Source organism: Suricata suricatta, chromosome 10 (assembly GCF_006229205.1).
Source record: "Suricata suricatta isolate VVHF042 chromosome 10, meerkat_22Aug2017_6uvM2_HiC, whole genome shotgun sequence".
NCBI lineage: Eukaryota > Metazoa > Chordata > Mammalia > Carnivora > Herpestidae > Suricata > Suricata suricatta.
Window position 1 is genome coordinate 72,228,347 of NC_043709.1, and position 22,423 is coordinate 72,250,769.

Sequence of the window (22,423 nt, forward strand, 5' to 3'; positions counted from 1 at the left end):
ATCTATCCATAGAACTCCCTTATGACCAGCAATAGCACTGCTAGGGATTTACCCAAGGGATACAGGAGTGCTGATGCATAGGGGCACATGTACCCCAATGTTCATAGCGGCACTTTCTACAATAGCCAAATCATTGAAAGAGCCTAAATGTCCATCACCTGATGAGTGGATCCACTGCCAATTCTAGACCTCACTTACCCTAGGCTTGTATGTTGGCTGGGCTGTATGCCTGCTGTGCTGACCCAAACTTTCATCTGAAGGGCCTGTGCTCTGGATTTCCTTATGTTTGTCGGGCTGTGGTTGCTGCAATGTCCCATCCACAATTTTCACTAGGCATGGTAGCACCAGAACATCCAGGGAGCATTCCTAGGCACTCTGTAAGTCCCGCATATGTATCTCCCTGCCTTCATTTTGTAGCAAGAACCCTAGTTCCTCATGGTAAAAATTAGTAGTAATTACACTACCAGTACAAACTCTTCCTTTGCCTGTTGTTAGGTTTCAGGACTGTAAGTGCTCAAACATGACAATGTACAGGTTACCAATAAGATAGAATGTTTCATTGAATATAGTAACAGAATCCCGATCAAGGTCACAAATAGTTGAATTATCATTAGCAGGTGACATGTTATTATTTTGTAAACTTGACCCCAACCATCAATCACCTTAACATAAAAAAGAAAAAGAAATAGATGAGTGAACATGTCTCAAAATACAAGACTAGGTTACATGAAATTTTCTTCCCATGAACCATTTTAAAAAAACCTATCTTTGTTTTTTCTTTCTATTTAAAATAGTTTATGCTTTTCCTCATTTAACAAGAATTCAAAGGGGATGCATTGGATTAATAATTTTCAGCAAGTGTGGACAAAGTCGTACGATACTTTAACAGAAAAGTGGAGTTTTATCTCCCTCTTTGGTTATGCCTATTCTAGATGCATTTAGCAAATAATCTGAATTCCTTTATTTATCTTGTGCATCTGTTGTGATAGGTTCTTATACGAATTGATCTCAATACTCACAATAACCCTGTAAGGTAGAAAACTGAGGAGTTATAGGAAGTAATTTATCCTAAATCAAACACCTAAGTCAGAATTCCAATTCAAAACCTGTTGCTTTAGGGCCACCTGGGTGGCTCAGTCAGTTAAGCATCCGACTTCAGCTCAGGTCATGATCTCACTGTTTGTGGGTTCGAGCCCCACATCAGGCTCCATGCTGAAAGCTCAGAGCCTGGAGCCTGCTTCAGATTCTGTGTCTCCCTCTCTCTCTGCCCCTCCCCTGCTTGCGTCATGGTCTCTCTCTCCCACACACTCTCTCTCTCAAAAATAAATAAACATTAAAAAAAGAACTGTTGCCTTAGCTTATTTACTAATCTGGAATAGTAAAAGGAATAATTCAATTTACAGTTGTAAATATTGTGGGAAAACTGTTTAGATTTGGAATTTTTAGATTGTCATTTTGTGATTCCAAATTAAGAACAGAGGTGTAATGAAGAACAGAAAGGTAATTCACAGCCTGTTGCTTTCAAATTGCTGGCTTTTATATTATTCCATTGTAGGCAAAGCAGCCGTTCATAAATAGTTTTTGTGGGTTGTAAATCAAGGTGCCTTAGTCCACCATAGCCACGGAATTGTTATTTGACTTAAACCCAAGGTCACATTTTCTCTCCTGAGATTTTGATGCATGAATGAGGTGATGCAATGCAGAAAAACAGGTGGAGCATACTTATTCCCTTGGTCAATATTCACATAACACAATCAAGCAAATCAGACAGCTCAGCCTTTAGATTTATGTCATTTCCATGGGCAGCTCTTTAGTCTTCCTCTAGGTTTTCTAAGATACCATGACCTTCTTCCAATAAGCTTTTCTTTTTCTTCCAATACGCAGAGTTAGTTCCTGTTCACTAGCAATCTAAGAACCCTAAATTATGTACAATTACAGCCAAGACTGACCATTTATTTCTCCAAATACCTATTGTATTGACAATCTGCACCACACGTTCAACATCAGTGTTCTCTTATTCCATGAGAAACATTGTTTCCGCTTGTGCATAAACTACTTGGGCATTTCTATTATTCTTTGGTGCTCCCTCATATGACCCAGCACAGGGCTATATGCTAACTCGATAAATAGATTTTTTAAAAAAGCAGTGGTAATGGATACAGTGGATACAATGGTAAGAGGTGAGATCGGGAATAGGAAATGGATCATAAATCTCAGGAGGTGCCAAAGTAGAAATCCGAAGCCTTCTCCCTTTATCTTGTATCAGCCTACTCATGACTATTGCAAAGAACACAGTTTTCCACTGGACAGCGATTCAGACTAACAATAAGTACATAAAAAAACAGTCTTGTTGGGCATGTCAGCTTGTGTTTGGTCAAACCTCCTCTCTCCAAGAGGAGAAAAGAGTTGGAATCATTGGAAGTGTTCACTCATGAGCACATTTTTTGCACACATATATGAACAGGTATGTACAATGGTATTCTCTCTTTCAGCAGCAGTAATGATTGTTGAAAATATTAAGGAAATTACCAGAGTGAAAATATAATCTCTTGTTAGATGCTGTAAAGGAGGTATTTTGAAGAGTATTAAAATTGTAGCAGAATGGCTTATTTTCCTCAGCTTGCAGAGTATAAACAATTTATTTCACAAAAAACTTCAATAGGAAAGAGTGATCACTTTGAGTATATTGGATCATTGAAGGAGTGCTCATTCTACTGTTGAAGTCATTCGGAGAAATGAATTCAGAGCATTTGTTGGTTGTTCACAAGGCATGGCTATTCTTAACCTGAATGCTGAGGAAACAAAAAGGAATAAAAACCCGCTAGGAAAAATGTTTAGATTTTTAGAAAATTGTAAGTGTTCTGGTTGATTAGTGTAATGTCTAGTCTTTTCTCTTTGCTTTTATCCATAGAAATGCATGCCTTTTAGCAATTACAAAAGGTGACTTCATCTCAGAATGGTCTTATTTATTTAAGATGAATTAAACATTACCTCACTATGCCTACCACCCTTTCCTTCATTCCCATAATTTTCTTTGAAATTTGTTTTGAGGACATGCTATTATGGTAGAGTACATAAGGGCTGACTAAATTAAGCATGTGTTTGAAATTTTGCATAGAGAACACTTTCTGAAACTAGCAATTGTCTGTGAAGTCATTCAATTTTCAAGGACATTTGTGAACTCTACCTCCTTAAAAACTGCATGAAAGTTATTTGAAGAGTTAATCCAGGAGATGTAAAGAAATACAAAAAAGGAAAGCAAGGATTCAAGAAACAGGGCCAGCAAAGTCTTACCCAGAAAAGGTTTAAAAAAAAAAAAAACTAGAGAGAAATTAAGAATATCCTGAGTATAAAATGCTTGTAGATTTCCCTTAAAGTAGGAAAATTTAATGATACAAGATTACATATACTTCTTTAGGCATTAAACCGCATTACTTGATTCAAAAAGAAAATACCGTGTTATGCAAATATATATATATATTACTATATGTAATATTGTATTTGGCGTTTATTGGCTTTTGGAGTAAATCTACAGAGAATAAGAAACATAATTTAGTGGCTGTCATAAATTTTGATTATCAACATAATAACACAATAGCACAACTATAAAACCAGAAAGTAAAATGAAGAAAAGAGAAATCTGTAGGTAGGATGGGCATGCTTCTGAGTAGGTAATCAATAGATACTGTCTAATGTTGTTGGTAAATCTAAATATGGCAACCCGGAGGGGTGGATTGACCCTAAAACTAATAAAGCTTAAGCTTTACCTCCAAGGCACTGAGCAGAGCACTGGCAATTTTGTAACTGTGTGGGTGATTTTTTTTTCTTAAAGGTGTATCCTCCCTAATGTACACATTTAAGCCCCGCATAACCTGGATCCCATCCGGGACCACTCCACGGCTTTGGCAGTGACCTATGCACCTGGAGGATCTGTAGCTAAAGTTCCTTTAGCCACAAGGTAAATACAAGCTGATGATAATAACCACCCAAAAGCAAAAGGCAGAAATTATTGACACTCTTTGCTTTTTGGGGATAGTCCTGGTGGAACTGGGGGGAGGGGGCTGGTGAGAAGGGAAGACAGCTGTTTGTACTTCTCACTTTATAGCAACTAGTGTGGTTTTATTTATTTATTAACCCATAGATGTATTGTTTTTTAAATAGCAGCAATTAATTTATAATTTATTAGTCAACATGCACTTTCCTCCTTGATGTGTACTAAAGCTATAGAATAAAGGTAAAAGATAGGGCAGCAATATATAAATATATATATGCACATATATTTAATACATTTTTCCATATCTGTGGGAACTATCCTTGTTTTCTCCTCACATACATATTTATTCTGGGTCCAGTGCCACCTTTCAAGTTAATAGAAATTCCACAAGTGAAAGCAGCAGTGCATGAGGTAACAGGAAATAAAAACAGCTGGCATTATATTCTTGCCCTTAAAGGGAAGAGCAAGAGCAGAGAGCCTCAGTGATGGTCTTTTCTTATCAAATAGATGGCATCACCGATAGTACAGTTAAAAATATAGGAATATTTTCTTCTTATAAAGTTTTCTTGTGAATGGAGTCTTATTCTTTCCCAAGATATTTTTAAAAAAAGAATTCATGGGTTTCATCATAAAATCCCTGCAGCATTATAACAGTATTTTGCTCCTGTAAGTAGTAATATTGTTTAAGGCAGATACACTTAGAGCTTGCAGTAGAGTAAGAAAACAAGATTTATGAAGATATTTCAAAGTCTAATGAACTACCTTGCCAAGATGAGTGTTGCTTTTTGCAGATAATTAGACTGTTCTTTACCTGCCACTGGAGGAGTGCAATTGTAACTGTGTCTGTAAGCAGACACAGACTCCATGGTAACATGCAGATCAGCACTTTCCTTGTCAATACCTGGGAAACGTCATTTCTCTGAAATTCCGCTAAGGCATTTCTTCTCAGTAACTGATTAGAGAACTAGCGGCAAAGAAAATGCATGAACATCTTTAAACTGAAAAGCATTATTGGGTCAGCCAACTGCCTAAGCAAGAGAGGACAGCCTTGGCGAGTGGAGGAGAATGGGGGAGGAAGGCATGCGTCTATGTCCTCCAGTCTGCAGATAGAGCAGACCGGCTGAGGGTTCCAGCGGGTAACTGGGAAGCCTGACTGCTTCCCTTCACTCACCTCCGGACAGCTCTGCAAAGGTTGTCAGAGTATGAAAACAGGACCTAATTTAGTTACCTGTCTTTTGGCTTATTTGTCACATTGCTTACTTCCAGTCGAATGGTTAATATTAGCAATAAGATTTTTGTTACTTCACTTTATGGATATGAATGTAAATTTGATACAAAAGACATGCAGCTGACAAATGTTTACCTGGGAGTTTAGGGATGATTAATCCTCAGTGTGTGTGTGTGTGTGTGTGTGTGTGTGTGTGTGTGTGTGCGTGTGTGTGCACGCGCATATGTGTGTTTGTTTTAAAATTTCTGTTTTCAAGGTTTGCTAAGAAAGCCTCCATAGACATTTATAATACAAATTGTATAGAATTGTGAAGAAAAGTTAGGCTATTTTATTTATTTATTTTATGTTTTTTATTTATTTTTGAGAGAGACAGCATGAGCTGAGGAGTCAGAGAGAGAATGAGACACAGAATCTGAAGCAGGCTCAGGCTTTGAGGTAGCTGTCAGCACAGAGCCAGACACGGGGCTCGAACCCACGAACTGTGAGATCATGACCTGAGCTGAAGTCAGACGCTCAACTGACTGAGCCACCCAGGCGCCCCAAGTTAGGCTATTTTAAATGAAAAGAAATTAAGATACGGAAGTCTTACATTGAGATTGTTAAACATTGTACAATGGATAATAAGTTAAAAGAACTTATTGGAAAAATGAAGTTGGAAGACTATAGAATTTCCAAGGTCCACTCAAGTCTATGTTTCTTTGAGCAAAAATAAGGAATGAGGAAAGTTATAAGTAAAAAAAAAATAGGGTTCAATTAAAAAAAATCTAACGTATTCTTGAAAAATATTTCACTATAATGACATTGTAGGCTATGTTGTGTTTCAGAGGTAAACAGTGAAAACAATGGTCCCTTTGTAAGAATGAGCAAAAAACACATATCTTAGGAAAGTTGTGGAAGCAAAGGCAAAATGTAAGAAACCTAGGCAAAAATACCTATGGGTGGAACATCATCCGAGGAATTATATCAGAAGCAGGCATTTAAAAGCCCCAAAGAACTTGGTGATGGCAGAATTAACATTAAAAATAAAATTTATTTTGAAACACAAAAATGAATAATGTTAATTTCTATACAATTACAATGTAATGACAAGAGGAGAATGTCTTGCAAGAATATTAAAGACTATATGAATGATTTGGTTTCATATTCTGGAATTCAAAAGATCAGGGAAGAGAAGAAAACATCAAGGATCAAAAATATTTATTAAAAATTTTGTCAATGAAAGACACTCATTCTACAAGAGTCTATAGATCTTGTCCTTTGTATTTCTCCAACGTCATCTCATTCTCCATTACCCCTGCCCCGACGCCCTGTGTTCTGATCACATGGTCTGCTTTTACTTATTTGAACATGACAAACGCACCCCACCCTCAAGTCCCCGGATTATGCTGTTTCCTGTGCCATAAATGGTCTTCCTCTTACCGTGCTTGGTTATCTCTTTTTTATCTTTTAGTTTTAGCTTAAAATATTATCTTGGCCCTTCATGTTTCCTATTAAAGAAAACTTTAGCATCCCAGTGCTACTCTATGGCTACTGCCATTATTATTTTTTAAAATCTCAATTATCCTTGTATTTGTTTTCTACAGAACACAAAACAAAATTTGCAATTATTTTATTTTTTAAGACTAGAAATTAATTTCAAAACTGGAAGTTAAGCTGACTAAGGGAAGGGACTGTGTCTCTCTTTGTCATGCTGTGAGCCCATGACCTGGTATGGTACTTGGCATATGATAGGCCCAAGATAAACAGTGGTTGAACAAACAAGTTGATTATTATTTGATCAATTAATGGATTAATAAATAAAACATGTAAATAACATGATGTAAAATATAATGGAATAGAAAGACATGCATCTGTTCTAAGGTTGCTTTTTGCAAACATAGCATGTTTTCCCAAGTCTTTATGAAATTCTGACTTAATTTCAACCATAAATCCACCTTGTAGCCGCCAGAGATTATGGAAAACAAATATCTGGCCTTTTTGGTTACTCTGGAGGCCTCCACCAAGATTGGTATACTAGCAAATATTCCAAAAGTAAGAGGAGGAGTCAGATACTAAGCAGCCAAAATCCTCCAGAGATATGCTCATGAGAGCCAAGACTCCTCATACTGGGATTCATTGCTTACAAGGTCTGCAGAAGAGCACTTGTTAAGATAAACAAGTAAATTCATTCACCAGTGATTCCTGAACTCCATCGAGCACATATTGAGAGACTGCTTTGTGCCAAGCTTACTACTAAGTCCATAGAAAGCAAAGAGGAATAAAAAAGCAATATCTACATTCATGAAACTCAGTGTCTAATAGAAGAAACACACATGTATACATATATAGTTTTCTACAACCTTAAGAATTACATTCTTGAAAATTCTCTAACAGGAGAATTTATGGCTACAAATGTAAGAATTTAAGAGATAGTAAGAATGTGGGACAGAGTTCATAATGAAAACAGGTAAGTCTTGGGGAGCCTGGGTGGCTCAGTCAGTTAAGCGTCCGGCTTCGGCTCAGGTCATGATCATGGTTGGTGGCTTCGAGTCCCACGTGGGGCTCTATGCTGATGTATCTGAGTCTACCCACCAACCATGAGATCATGACCTGAGCTGAAGTCGGCCACTTAACCAACTGAGCCACCCAGGCGCCCCTAAAATTAGTTCTTAAGAAGATATTAATCTAAATAATTTGATTCTTGTCTTAGATGTATCAATATATGTACTTAGTAAGAGCTTAATTTAAAATCAAAATTTCTGGGGCGCGTAGGTAGCTCAGTTGGTTAAGGGTCTGACTTGGGCTCAGGTCATGATCTCACAATTCGTGGGTTTGAGTCCGCGACAGGCTCTGTGCTGACAGCTCAGAGCCTGGAGCCTGCTTCAGATTCTGTGTCTCCCTCTCTCTCTCCCCCTCCCCCCTCTCTCTCTGGCTCTCTCTCTCTCTCAAAATAAAAAATATAAAAAAATTTTTAAATAAAAATTCTAAGTCAATCACCAAATTATTAAATTAGAACTAAATGCTTGACATATGTTGCTTTAAAGGCCATTTTTTAAGTTGCAAGGACATTTCAAATACACTCAGATTCTGTCACATGGAAGTGTTACTATGATGAATTCTGATTCTTTTTAACATTTCTGTACAGTTGACCCTTGAACAACACAAGGATTAGGGGCACCAACCCCCATGCAGTTGAAAATTCAAGTATAACGTTGACTCCTCAAAAACCTTACTAATAGCGAGAACAGGAAGAGATTATTTTTTACTGTACAATGCCATTTACTGCTCACGTGGAGATGATGAGCGTCACTCAGCATTTTAGGTGAATACTCACGAAGCCTGAGCTCACTGCAATAGCAACAGGAGGAGGCCGTGAAATCACTAGAGTAGGACAGCATGTACTGCAATTAATTTTATGCAGTTATGATTTAAAACTGCATCTTTATCTTTGTTTACATTTCTCTTGACTGCCAGTAGCACCATGCATGATTTGTGTTTGTGTGCATAAGTTTTGAAAATTTTAACTTTTTATATTAGATTTGTGTATGTTGTATGGTAGTAAATGATAAAATAGGGTGGTATCTACATATAGTTTAGACAGTGTTGACATACTTAATGTTTCTGAAAGGTTTTGGTATTTCTAAGTTACGTAGTTCATCTGAGAGTTTTTTCAAATTGAAGTAAATCTCCAGAAAATTTTCCAGTATATCTATTGAAGAAAATCCGCATAAATGTAGACCCATGCAGCTCAAACCTGTGCTGACCCAAAGACAGGGTCAGCTCTATTTAATTCTAAACCTTTTGGGAGCCCCTGGAAGACTCAGTTGGTGAAGCGTCCAACTCTTGGTTTCAGCTCAGGTCATGATCTCATGGTTCATGAGTTCTAGCCCTGTTTGGGCTCTTTGCTGTCAGCATGGAGCCTGCTTCAGACCCTCTGTCTCTTCCCCCTCTCTGCCCCTCCCCACATTTTTCAAAACAATACACATTTGAAAAATTACATATTTTAATAGCTGAGAGATGCTTACTTGATGAGGAAATCATTGTCATCCCAATCAAATTTCAGCATAACTATCATTGCTTGGATTCACAACCAGAGCTCTGAGCTTTGATGCCAGTTGGCTTCTTCTTAGCAGCTGATGGAACAGCTGAGCACTGCCTGTACTCCTATATCCATGCAATTTACAGCGTGTGTAAATCACAGCACTGGGTTCAATACATGAGTATCTGATTCTTCTGCCTACTCATAGAGCCTCATAGCCCTATCCTGCTTATAGCACAGGATTCATAGTTTGTAATCACTTGGTATATGTACATGTATCTTTTGGCTACTTTTATCTAGAAGAAATCCTACATATGCTTCCTATTTCTTAGGACACCTGACTTTTGTGGGTGTTATAATGATAACTCATTTTTTAATGGTAGTGGCTTAGCATTACTATTTAGGTACCACTTCTGAATCAGTCAAGATTTTGGTTAAACTACTTGAAACCAAAACATGAAAATTACAAAATCCAAAGATCAGTACTTTTTTTTTTTTTTCCAGAAAAACTGGGGCCTGTAATTGTCTGATGTATGAGGAATACAGGGCTGGGCAGAAAATGGCTGGTGTCGCCGCTTCATGATGCTGCTGAAACCCTTTCTGTCTTTCTGTCTTTCCCTGACTGTCTCATCCTTACGGACAAAAGATTTTACATGCTTAAAATAATAACAATAAGGTTAACATAAAAGATAGACAGAGTACTTTATGTCTTTTTGAAAGAAGATATATAAATATTTAAGCTTTTAAAAGAAGCTTTTAAAAACAACTTTATTGAAGTATAATTAACATTCAAGAGAATGCATATATTTAAAGTGTCCAATTTGGTAAGTTTTGACATATGCAGACACATGAAAACCCATCCCCACAATCAAGGCAATAAACATAACCATCCATCTCAAATGCTTCCTTGAGAGCCTTTGAAATGTCTTCCTCCTGTGCCCTTTTCCCCAATGCCATCTCAAAACAACCAATATTTGCTTTCTCTTATGAAATATTAATTTACATTTACAATAACTTTATAAAAATGGAGCTCTACCGTGTCTGTTTTTGTCAGGTTCATTTCACTCAGCATGATTGTTTTGAGGTTCATCTATATTGTAACAAATCGATAGTTCATTACTTTTTCATTACTGATTAGTTTTCCATGTATGCATACACTGTTGAGGGACATTTAGGTTGTTTTCATTCTTTGTCCACTACAAATAAAACTTCTGTGAACATTAATAAAACTTTATATGAACATATACCTTTATCTCTATAGAAAATATCTAGGAGTAGGATGATAGGTATATTTTTTAACATTTTAAAGAAAATGCCAGGCTATTTGCAAAAGTGGTTGTATCATTTTACATTCCCACCAACAGACGAAAGTTCCAGTCTCACCACATTCTTGCCAACACTTGTTATGGTTGGTATGTTTATTTTTAGCCTGTCTACTAGATATGTGGAATCACTGCATCATGGTTTTAATTTATAATGAATATTAATAATTTTTATATACATATATATTCACTATCCATATACAGTTTTTGGTGAAGTATTTTTCTGATTATTTTGCCAATCTTTCAATTGAGTTGTTTGCTTTTTTATTAAATTTCAAGAGTATTTTATTTATTCTGGAATGGGACTTCTTTCAGATATAAAATTTGCAAATATTTTCTACCAGTCTGTAAGTCATCTTTTTATTCCTAGCTTACTCAGAGTTTTTCTTTTTTCTTCTTTAAATTTACTTATTTATTTGAGACAGAGAGACACAGAGAGTGTGTTTGTGTGCCCAAGCAGGGGAGGGGCAGAGAGATGGAGAGAGAATCCCAAGGAGGCTCCATGCTGTCAGAGTGGAGCCCACTATGGGATTCCATCCCGCCAACTGTGAAATCATGCCCTGAACTGAAATCAAAAGTTGGACATAACCAATTGAGCCATCTAGGTACCCTCAGAATTTTTTACTTTATTCATAAGTGGATGCTGGGGCATCTAGGTGGCTCAGTCCGTTAAACATCCCACTTCAGCTCAGGTCATGATCTTGTGGTTGGTGGGTTCGAGCCTCGTGTAGGGCTCCAGGCTGACAGCTCAGAGCCTGGAGCCTGCTTCATATTCTGTCTCCATCTCTCTGCCCCTCTCCTGCTTGTACTCTGTCTCTGTCTGTCTCTCTCTCTCTCAAAAATAAACAATAAAAAATTAAATATATATATATAAATGGATATATTTTTTCAAAAATGTTTCTGTATCTATTGAGATAGCCATATGGTTTTGTTAAAATAAGTTTTTAATATAGTGAATTACATCAATTGATTTTTTAGTGTGAAACCAACTTTGCATTGCTAGGACTTCCCACTTATACTGGTGTTTTATTCATTTAACATATTGTTGAATTTAATTTACTAAACTTTTTGTTGAAATTTTGCATCTATGTACATGAAGGTTTTGTAGTTTTCTTGTAATGCCTTTAGTGTTAGAAATAGGATATTAAAGGATATGAATTTAGTGTCATTGTGTTATCTGTAGATTTCATGTGTTTTGTGATGTTTCTGGTCCTTTGTAGTCTTTGTTGCTTTCCACTCACAGAGTCCCCCTTAGGATCTCCTGCACACCTGGGTTAGTGATCATGAACTCCTTTAGTTTTTGTTTGTCTGAGAAATCCTTTATCTCTCCTTCTATACTGAATGACAGCCTTGCTGAATAAAGGATTCTTGGCTGTGTATTTTTCCTATTCAGCACATTGAATATTTTCTGCCACTCCCTTCTGGCCTGCCAAGTTTCAGTGGACAGGTCTGCTACTACCTTAGGTGTCTCCCTTTGTAGGTTAAGGACCATTTGTCTCTAGCAGCTTCTAGAAATTCTCTCTTTATCTTTGTATTTTGCCAGTTGCATTGTGATATATCGTGGTTGACCTGTTTTTGTTGATTTTGAGGGGTGTTCTCTGTTTCTTGGACATTGATGCCTGTTTCCTTCCCCAGATTAGGGAAGTTCTTAACTATAATTTGGTTAGGTACACCTTTCCCCTTTCTCGCGCTCTTCTTCTTCTGGAACTCCCATGATATGAATATTGTTTCATTTCATGGAATCAATTAGCTCTAATTCTCCCTTCATGATCTAGTAATTTCTGTTCCCCCAGGATAATGCTAAAATATTCCCTCCTCTTCAATTTTCTATAATAGAGTTGGTGTGGAATCATAGTATCTCTTCCTTAAATGTTTTGTGAACTTCACCAGTGAAGCCAATTGGACCTGGAATTTTCCTCATAGAAAACTTTTAAATTACACATGGTTTCTTAGTGGATCTAAGGCTATCTATACAGATGGTCTATTTCTTTTTGAGTAGTTCATCTATTTTGAGGAATATGTCCATTTAATCAAATTTTTGGCATGAAATGTTTATAACATTCACTTATTATTCTTTTAATATTTATGGAATGTGTGGTAATATAACCTCTCTCATTCTTAATGCTGGTAATTTGTGTCTTCTCTTTTCCTTGATCATTCTAGTGAGAAAATTATCACTTTTATTAATATTTTAAAGAAACAGCTTCAGTTTCATTGATTATTACTGTTTTCCATTTAACTGATTTCCATTATTTTATTATTTTCTTCCTTCCTTTTCATTGATTTCCACTTTGACCTTTATTATTTCCTTCCTTCTGCTTAGTTCCATTTGCTCTTCCTTTTCTTGTATCTGAAGTTTGAAGCCGAGGTCATTGATTTGAAATCTATTTCTCTTCCAATGATAGGTGTTTAGTGCTCTCAATTTCTCCTGAATTGTTTACCTGGGGTCCCACAAATTTTAATTTGCTGTGCATATATTTTCATTCAGTTCAAAATACTTTCAAATCTCCCTTGTGACTTCATCATTGATCTATGGTTTATTTAGAAGTGTGCTATTTATTTTTAAAATATTTTGGGGCTCTCTAGGAGCAGCTGGGTGCTGTCAGTTAAGCATCTGACTTTGCCTTGGGTCATGATGTCACAGTCTGAGAGTTCAAGGCCCATGTCCGGCTCTGTGCTGACATCTCAGAGCTTGAAGCCTACTTCAGATCCTGTGTCCCCCTCTCACTCTCTCTACCCCTCCCCTGCTTGTGCTCTGTCTCTCTCTCAAAAATAAAATAAAAACATAAAAAAATATTTGGGGATTCTCTAGTATTGATTCTAATTTAATTCCATGTGGTTGGACGATGTTCCTTGAATGTCATGAGTCATTGTAAATGTATTAACACTAGTTTTGAAGCCCGAGATATGGTCTAACTTGGGTAAATAGTTTATTATACACTGGAAAGAAATGTGTATTCTGCTACCATTGGTTGGAAATGTTCTTTAAGTATCAATTAGATTAATGTTGTTGATAGTGTTCTTCAAATCTTTTATGTGCTTAGGATATACTAGTTTCTGTATATTAGTTCTATAAACTATTGAGAGAGGGGTATTGAATCCCTGACTGTGATTCCGGCTTTATCTGTTTTTCTTGCCTTTTTATTACATATTTTTAAGCTCTGTTTTTAGATGCCCAAACTTTTAAGATTATGTAATTTTCATAGACTCCTTTATCATTATAAGATGATCTTGTTATCTTGTTTTTTCTGAATCTTATTTGTCTGTATTCATTTAGCCACTCTAGTGTTCTCTTGACTGTGTTAGCATGATGTATCTTTGTCTATCCTTTTATATTTAATATATAAAAATAAATATAATAACCTTTAACATACCATTTACATTTAATTTTGTTTTTTTATGGTAGCAAATAGTTGAGTTCTGTGTTATATATCCAGTCTGACAATTTTTGCCTTTTAACTACTGTGCTTAGTATTTGCCTTCAATGTGATTATTGATACAGTTGGGCTGAAACTGACAAACTTGATGTTTTTCTTTTATTTTCCCCACCTGTTCTTCATTTCCCCTTTCCTCTTTTTCTACCTTTTTTTGGATTGAGATTATTTTTTCATTTATTTCCTTTTTTTGGCTAAAGGACTATAATCTCTTTTGTGTTATTTTGCTGACTGAAGCTTTGTTATGTATCTCTAATATTCATAATATTATATTATTTCACATATAGCATGAGAACATTAGAAGAGTATACTTAATTATTTTAAATTTGAGTATAGTTGACACACAATGTTATATTAGTTTCAAGTGTACAACATAGTGATTTGACATCTCTATACCTTATGCTATGCTCACCACAAGTGTAGCTACCATCTGGACCCATACCAAACTATTACAGTGATCATTAATTATATTCTGCATGCTGTATCTTTAATCCCCATGATTAGTCACTCCATAACTGGAGAGCTGCATCTCCCACTCTTCTTCACCCATTTTGCCCAGTGCCCCACCCTTGCGAGTGTATACGTTCATTTCTCCTCTCCTAGCATTTGTGCTGTGGCTGTCATACATTATACATGTATGGAATCACAGAGTTTTGCTAGAACCATAGAATCTTACATACAGGCTATGCTTCCATCTATAGCCCGGATTCTACAGTGGAGACCCTCCTGCTGCTGCTGGGTGAAGACACTGTAGTTCCTGCTGCCATATTTGGACATGGCACATCCTCCATGGGCTCCCCGCTGCCACCTTTTCAGGCTGGATGTAGCTTTCCACCAGTTTCTCCCATCCTTCCTAGGATGAACTTCACGAAGAGCCTCCCTGATCACGTTACTCTCTTCCAATCGAAGCTTGTGCAGACGCGTTTGACTGGCTGAGCCTGGGTCACACACCTGCTCGTAACTCCAAGCATTGCCGGGGAATGTGAGCTTCTATTTTGACAAAGTGAGACTCAAAATACAGGCGGTTTCCCAGACAGAGACGGCCCCTTGTGTGAGGAGAACACAAAGCCCAAGTTGGGAGATTTAAAAAAAAAATGCAGGTGGTATTAGAACATAATTTTTAAAAGAAAAATTTTTAAACACCAGTTTTGAAAATAGAAGACATAAAGCAATTTTCTACATATCTACACTGTAACAGAAACCCAAAGCATTATTTCTTAATGTCAATAGAGGCTTTAAAATTATGAATGTGTATAGTTGACTGCTTTTCTCCCTATCATTAACACTGTGAATCTCTCATCCATCAGGATGATAATTGAAAGCTGAGTCTACACTTAGCCTGTAAGTCTGTGAGAAATAGCAGTGATTACTCTAAGGCTCCTGCATGGAAATTTCATGGCAATTTTACAAAACAAAGATCGTACAGAAGAAATTGACTTTGCTTTCCTTGTCAGTGCAGTATTACATTCTTATTTTCCTACCAAATCACTCCCTGATGAATATCTGTCATCATTAGCCAGTGGCAATAACGTGTTTACTGAATTTTTCTGTATTCATCCAAACATCTCAGAGAAAATAATGAAATTATCTTAGCTCTTCAGCTCAGAAACACATTTGTTTTTGTTTCGCAGTTTAAAGAATGCTTTTTCACACTTGGAAGCTTTTTGTTTTTTTCCTTTTCCTTTTTAGGGGAGGGGGTTTGAGAAGAGCTGCTAAAATAGCTAATCTCTTTATTGTTCTCCAAAGAGTTGAAAGTAATTTTTCAAGATGACAGACCACTGATTGATAAGTATATTGCCTTAGCTTCAGCTTCAAAATTATCAAGATTTTCAAATTCTATCATAACGGTTTTGTTTTTTATGTTATAGCTTTGAACTGGAGAAAATAAATAGCATTTAATTATTTAAAAATATTAAACTTCAGTCCTTTGATCTATCCTATCTTCTTTCTTCCCCAAATAATAATATTGTTTATACATTAGCAGTAGAAAAATACTGGGAATGAGGACAGTGGAGGACAGTGCAAAGGAAAGTGTTTTCATAAAGTAAATGCTAAGAAATTGTGTACTTATTCCTATTAAAATCTATAGTCAATACTGTGCATTTCTTAGGAAAAGACATGCTTAATTAAAATCTGACACTGCCTGAGCTACATACAGAAGTGGAGTTAGGTGGTATGTTATCAAGTACTTCATTTTAACTTGTAGTTATTTAATTATATTACATAGAGTTACGGAAAGTGATGACATATGGACCCAAGCCAAATAGATTCCATACTGACTGATATCACTCACTCATCCACTCATTCATTCATTCAATAAATATTTATTGAGCCCCTACATGTACAGTAATGTGCTAGATTCAGGGGAAATGGTGGTGAACAAGGCAAACACAGGTCCTGCTCTCATTTACTAAAGATAGTCTTTTTAAATAGTGAGCTGACTTGCAGATAAAACTTCTCTAATCGCATTTATGAAGACACATTTGGTAAGAGCCCCTAGTATGAGAAAATCACAGGAAGGGAGTAGTGAATGTTCCTACTTTCACCATAAAGGTTCTCTGTTGCACACCTATTGATTCAGCATGGAATTCAGATGAAAGTAATTTCAGCATTGCTCAAGTGTCATTAAGTGCATTTGACATATAAAAATATTCCATGGTATACAGTGTAAAAATCATGAGAGAGAATCTGGAGGGAAATTATGATAGCATTCTTTGGGAACATTGAGGTTGACTACTCTTGCTGAAATATTTTTTGCCTTAAGTTAGTTTAATAATCATAGTTTCATGTTCAAGTACTACTGGCTGGGAAGACAAAAGCAACCTTCAAAGCTTTTGTTAATGCTATGCAACTTACATGAACAATGAATTGCACAACTTGTATCCTCAAATTGAAAGTTTGTGGCTCTTTCAAGTTAAGAGGATAGCAGAGGAGACAGGAATTTATTAATTTATCCAAATAACTTTATAAACAAAATATAAAATATAAGTTGATTGTTTCAGATGGATATTTTTCAGATGTTAGTTTTAACATGATAAATACACTGAATATGGCAAAGCAGATTCATAATATCACCATGCTTAACACTTTAGATGGTCACTATTGCAATTGATTTTACAATTTGGATTCCAACACAGAACAAAACCCATTGACTTGTTTAAAGTAAAGTGATTAGTGAGGAGCTCATCATGTCACAAGATGACATTTGAAAAGTACTCTCCACTACTAGCCAAAAGATTGAACCTGGCTGAAGAAACAGTATCACACCAAATAAATCACTTCTCAATTAAAGAAGCTAAGTTGCTGTTAGTTTCATTAGTGATTCCACTTTGAAACAAATACTTCCCACTGCTCTCATTTCAGATTACTGGATCCTGCTCAATCAGAGTTCTTGAAATGGCAAGCCAAGTTGTTTTCTTTTAACTGATATCATTTGCAGTTACTCATTTGGGTCAATAAAGAGTATTTTTGACGCTGCAATCTAAGTTGAATGCTCTTGGATTTTTGTCTCTACCAAAAATTTGCTACACTCTGGTCTGTATTGTTAAGTATTTTTATATACAGTCACGTGGGTCTTTTACTATCCGGAATATATTACAGTTGAGGGTACGGACTAGGCACTACATTTTTCTGTATACATTGGGAAAATATGCTAACCTTGAAATGTTAGTGCTCTGTTACCACTCTGGGGGGAGCCACTGGAGGGCAAAACTAATATGTACATGAAGAATAGTAGATGGGAGAAAAGGATAGAATTTGGATCTTTGATAACCACTTTTTAAAGACTGATCATATGGTTCCTGATGCTGCCCAACTCTGACATGCAACAGTGCATTTCTATAGTGTTAATAACATAGTTTGAGTATGGATTTTGTTATTCAGAACTGAAACTAAATAAATACTGATGCAATATTATTATCCCTCTTTTACAGAGAAGAAAATGGAAACTGAGAAAATAAGGTTGCTCGAGTTCACGCAGTCAGTAAGTAGCAGAGTAAAGATGTGAACTTGGGTTCTTCGGCCTACAATATCCAGGTTTACTCCATCCCCCTCACCCACCCTATTCACTTAACAGAATTCTTCCTTCATTCTTGTTATTAATACCATGTTCTTCTTTCATGCTATCCCTTTTTTTGTTGCTTTTTTTTCTCAGATGAAGTGGTTCTTCCCCCTATGACTAGATTAGCCTCTCCCCTAATGATCTTGCTCTTATTCTCCTTGCCTTCTTTAGGATTTTTGCTCTGTCAATCAATCATTCAGGCTCTTGAATTGTCAATTTCTTCTTTTCACTTCAGCATATGAATGAATTCAAGTCATGCCTGATACCTCCATCTTTACTCTTGATCCTAATAACTCTTTAAACTATTCCTTCTTCTATTACACTTACCAAGAGAATTCTAGAAAACACAGCTTATGTTTACTATTTTCCTCTTAATTGAAATTGCTCTCTTAAGAGTCTAGGAGCGGGGAGAGACATTGCAACCTTACCCATCCAAAGGAGGAGGAAATGTTACATTGTGTTACAGGTTCTATTCCTGGTTGGATCATGGTTTTAGTGGGCAGGGTCCTATGTGTTAAAATATCACCCATGACTCATGCTTTCTTTTGTGTTTCCTGTTTCTTGTCTCCCTATAGTAAGCAGCAGATCTCTGTAGGGCATTGCTCTCGTGAGGCATGCTGATCATGCATTTTTTCTTACCCTGCGTTCCTCCCTCCCTCCTACTCTTCCTTAGAGCAAATCAAAAACCGCCACTATTTGGGGGGACCTCCTAAGCACCTATTATTATAGTCCATAACCATGTCATGGGATCTACAAGTTACTGTTGTACTGCTAACGTATGTTTATTCTGATGCCACTATTGTCTGTTACATGTACAGAAAGGAGGAATGGTCAGTAGGGCAGGGTTCTGACATTACTGGGTTTTTGAACATATGACCATCAAACCAACATTCTGATTTTCAGCATAAATCTTTGACTCCCCTCACCCCAGCTTTAGTGTGGCATGATTGACAAATAAAAACTATATATTTAAGGTGTATGATGTGATGTTTTGATACACATATACATTGTGAAATAATCACTACAATCAAGCTAATTAGCATATAGTATATTCATCATCTAACAGTTTTGTGTGTGTGTGAAAACACTTAAGATTTATTAGCAAACTTAAAGTATACAATATATTATTATTATTAACTATTACCTGTAGTCATGGTGGGTGGTGTACATTAGATCTTCACCGTTGACTTTCTCAAAAGAATTTTTATTCTTTTTGATGTCAATGCAATATGTTTGAGCCTATTAGTCTCTCATTCTTGAAATTATTTACTTGGTTCTTATGCCATGTAATTTTACTAGTTGCTCATGGTAACTCAAATCTGTTGGTTATATAGTCCAGTATTTCTTTGCTTGTTTTCTGGGAAAATAGTACTGCAGATTTCACAACTTCAGCCATGATTTACTTGCACTCACAGCTCAAAATGTGGGCCCTGATTGGCTCTAATTGGTCAGCAAACAATCTCCCAGTTATGGTAACTGGGCCAAGAATGGGCACATAATTGACAGATCCAATTTGATACTGTACAGTAAGTTTTTGAGGCCTTCAGAGAAAGAAACCCTTTTTTTTTTTTGCCCCTTTGACCAGAGTGGATATAGAGCTTGGAGCTTGCTGTGGCCATGTGATCACCACATGGAATTTGAAAATGGAGCCAAAGCAGCAAGAAGCAAAGCGGAGAGACGGGGCAAAGTATTCTCTTGGTGACCTTCTGGAGTTTGAGTCCTACATCCAGCTACCTTGAAACCAGCCTGTTACAGACTTTTTAGAGACAAGAACCAATAAAGTCTCCCTCTCTTCCATGATTTTGGCTTAACCCTGTTACCTGTTTTTTTCTTCTCTCCTTTGCAATCTAAATAACGTAAAAACAGGACAATCTCTGAATTTTATTGTGTACACATAAATACATACATATGAGTTCATAAATTCTAGAAAGATACATTTCAAAGTGGTAGGAGTGGCTGTCTCTGGGGAAGGGAGGCTAAATGGCAGGAGAGATTATTGGTAAGAGATTTATGTGTTTTTTTTCTTAGACCGCTTTAAAAAAAGGATCAATTACTCATAAAATAAAAAACAATTATCCAATAAACAAAGACAGCACTCTGTTACCAACCCCACCACCCTTTCCCCACAACAATGTCTATTGAGTTAAATTAGTGGCCAATGTCTTAGTCGGATATTCAGGATCTGTAGCAGTGTAACTAAAGCCTCTCTCTTTTTCTGTCTCCTAAGACAGGTTCTTAGTGTTCCTGGCAGTTTGTAAAGCAAATGTACTTACAACGGAGGCTTTAGAATTTACCTTGCAAACAAATAATGATTCTTATAATTACTATTGACTCTGGAATGGTAACCAGTTATATTTCAAAATACATTTTTATGCTTACTCGAGGCAATGAGTAGTTGCTGCACCATTTATCTGTTCTGCAAACAAGAGAAACATGGTACAGTCTAATCTAGAGGCTTGTCTGAAGTTGCACAGTAAAATACTGATAGTGATGGGACTCATGCCTTTGGATTCTCTGGCGATGAGCTTTCCATTTCGCACACTCGGCACCTGGGGCACAATTCAGAAAACTCCATTTAGGACTCAGCTCTGGCGCTAAAATAAACTTGGCTCCTTCCAAAGCCAGAGAGAACTCTGCTTAACTTTCTAATACCTTTTTTTTTTCATGTCATATTTCTTTTTATGTAAACTGACCTTAGGTATATAAATGCCCTAATGATACAGAGCAGAAAAATTTTAAGTAGTTTAAGTGTTCCATGACACAAAATCTGAATCTACAGCAAGGGATGCCCAGGAGCACTCCGTACAGCTGCTTGGAGTAAAAGGCAGTTTCTTGCATACAGCAAGAGGAACTGTTACCAGTATCAGCTGAATCTCATCTGGGGAGCCGGTCTCTTTAGAAGTGGCGAACCGATTCACCACCAGGAGGCGCAGGTTTACTATAATAGACGCGAAAAAAGCTAGGTTCTCACCTGAATCTTTCCTGAAGTCTGAATATTAAAGAGTTCCTTGCTTCGGAGCTAAAAGCTCTCTCTCTTTAACTGTTCCCCGGTAATGATGTTAGACCCTTGCTTTAATGACACACAATAGGTTTAAGCATTAAATCCCCTGAGCTCACTCATTCGTTTTGTCCTGGTTGCTGGAAAAGAAAGTGCTATATTATGGAGATAATCAGGACAGATAATTCAAATGAAAGCAATTTTGACAAATTCTAATGTAACTTTGTATCGAACTAAGGATGACAAAATCCTTTTCTCTAAAAGGAAAACAGTTTAGACTGCATGAAAAATAGGTCTCAGGCTAAGAATCTTTTGCTCAAATAAAGGAAATAAAAGAGATCTGGAACTGTGAGAAATAGAATCCTATCCTGCTTTGCCTCGTGCCGTTAGCCTGAAGAATGAAAGCAAATTAGAGAAACAAGGTAATCTTTCTTTCCCTTTTGAAGTGGAACTGTATAAAATGATTTACAAATGATTTAAATCAAAGTGGAGGGAGCGGCCTCAACAATGAATTCAACAGTTAAAGTCCGTCACAAATAATGCCATCTTTGCTTTGTCTCCAGCAAATAAGGCACATCCTTCTTTTATTGGCAAGCATGTTGGGGGAGTGAGGTGGATGTTGCCTATTAAATCACAGATTGGATCCCAGGGGTTTACTTTCCACCAGTGGGAACTTCTTGGTTATACAAGAATGTATAAATGTAAATCAGGGATTCATGGAAGGAATTTTGGGATTCACCTGGGTAGATACATTATCTCTGTCCTCAAAGAATTAAGATGTACCATGTCTTTACAGTAAGGATAAATTGAGAAGGGACTGGCAATGAGAAGAAATTGCTTATAGAAATGGGAGGATACAGCCCTGAATGCTCCAGAACAAACTCCTTTATGGTCACAATATTGTAAAAGAAAGAAGGCTTGCTATGTGCCACCCTAGCATATATTTTCGTAGGCCCTTTCCAGCTTTAGTCATCTTCAGGTTGTTAGAAGACCTATCAGGATGTTTTAAGGGTTCTCTCCCAGCTTTCCACACTATGCAAGCATTGCAGGCCCTTTCTGCCCTCTGGAAGCCTATTATTTGGCATTTCCACATTGGCCTGCTCCCAGTTGCGGGCCCCAGGCCAGCGTTCATTGCCTACAGATGCCAGTCCCCTAAATTAAGGAGCCTTGGTCACAGGTCGCCGTCAACCAGGAAGGTGAGGTTTAGAGGTCCCACAAGGTTTGATCCTGGCCCCGCCCAGGGAGGGGGCGGAGCCTCTCCGCGGCCCTGCCCCTCTGGCCCGGGGTGCACGTGACCCAGGGCCCCGCCTCCCGCCCGCTCCGCAGCGCCAGCTCGGCAGGCGCGGGGCGTGAGTCTCGAGTGAGACCG

The 22,423-nt window shown here is 37.1% G+C and overlaps 1 protein-coding gene and 1 long non-coding RNA gene across 3 annotated transcripts in view; both read left to right on the forward strand.

The window, feature by feature from the left end:
- The window catches only part of LOC115305419, a 55,969-nt gene extending 36,113 nt beyond the window's left edge, over positions 1-19,856 (forward strand). For both annotated transcript variants that reach the window (XR_003914773.1, XR_003914772.1), the window contains exons 2-4: positions 3,833-3,958; positions 17,929-17,978; positions 19,642-19,856. This is a non-coding gene — a long non-coding RNA (uncharacterized LOC115305419). The remainder of the gene's footprint in view (positions 1-3,832; positions 3,959-17,928; positions 17,979-19,641) is intronic.
- Positions 19,857-22,088: 2,232 nt separating this feature from the next.
- SLC2A13 (solute carrier family 2 member 13) overlaps positions 22,089-22,423 on the forward strand; it is a 345,368-nt gene continuing 345,033 nt past the window's right edge. The window contains exon 1 of the mRNA XM_029955511.1: positions 22,089-22,250. Within this exon, the coding sequence (XP_029811371.1) occupies positions 22,089-22,250 (162 nt within the window). The remainder of the gene's footprint in view (positions 22,251-22,423) is intronic.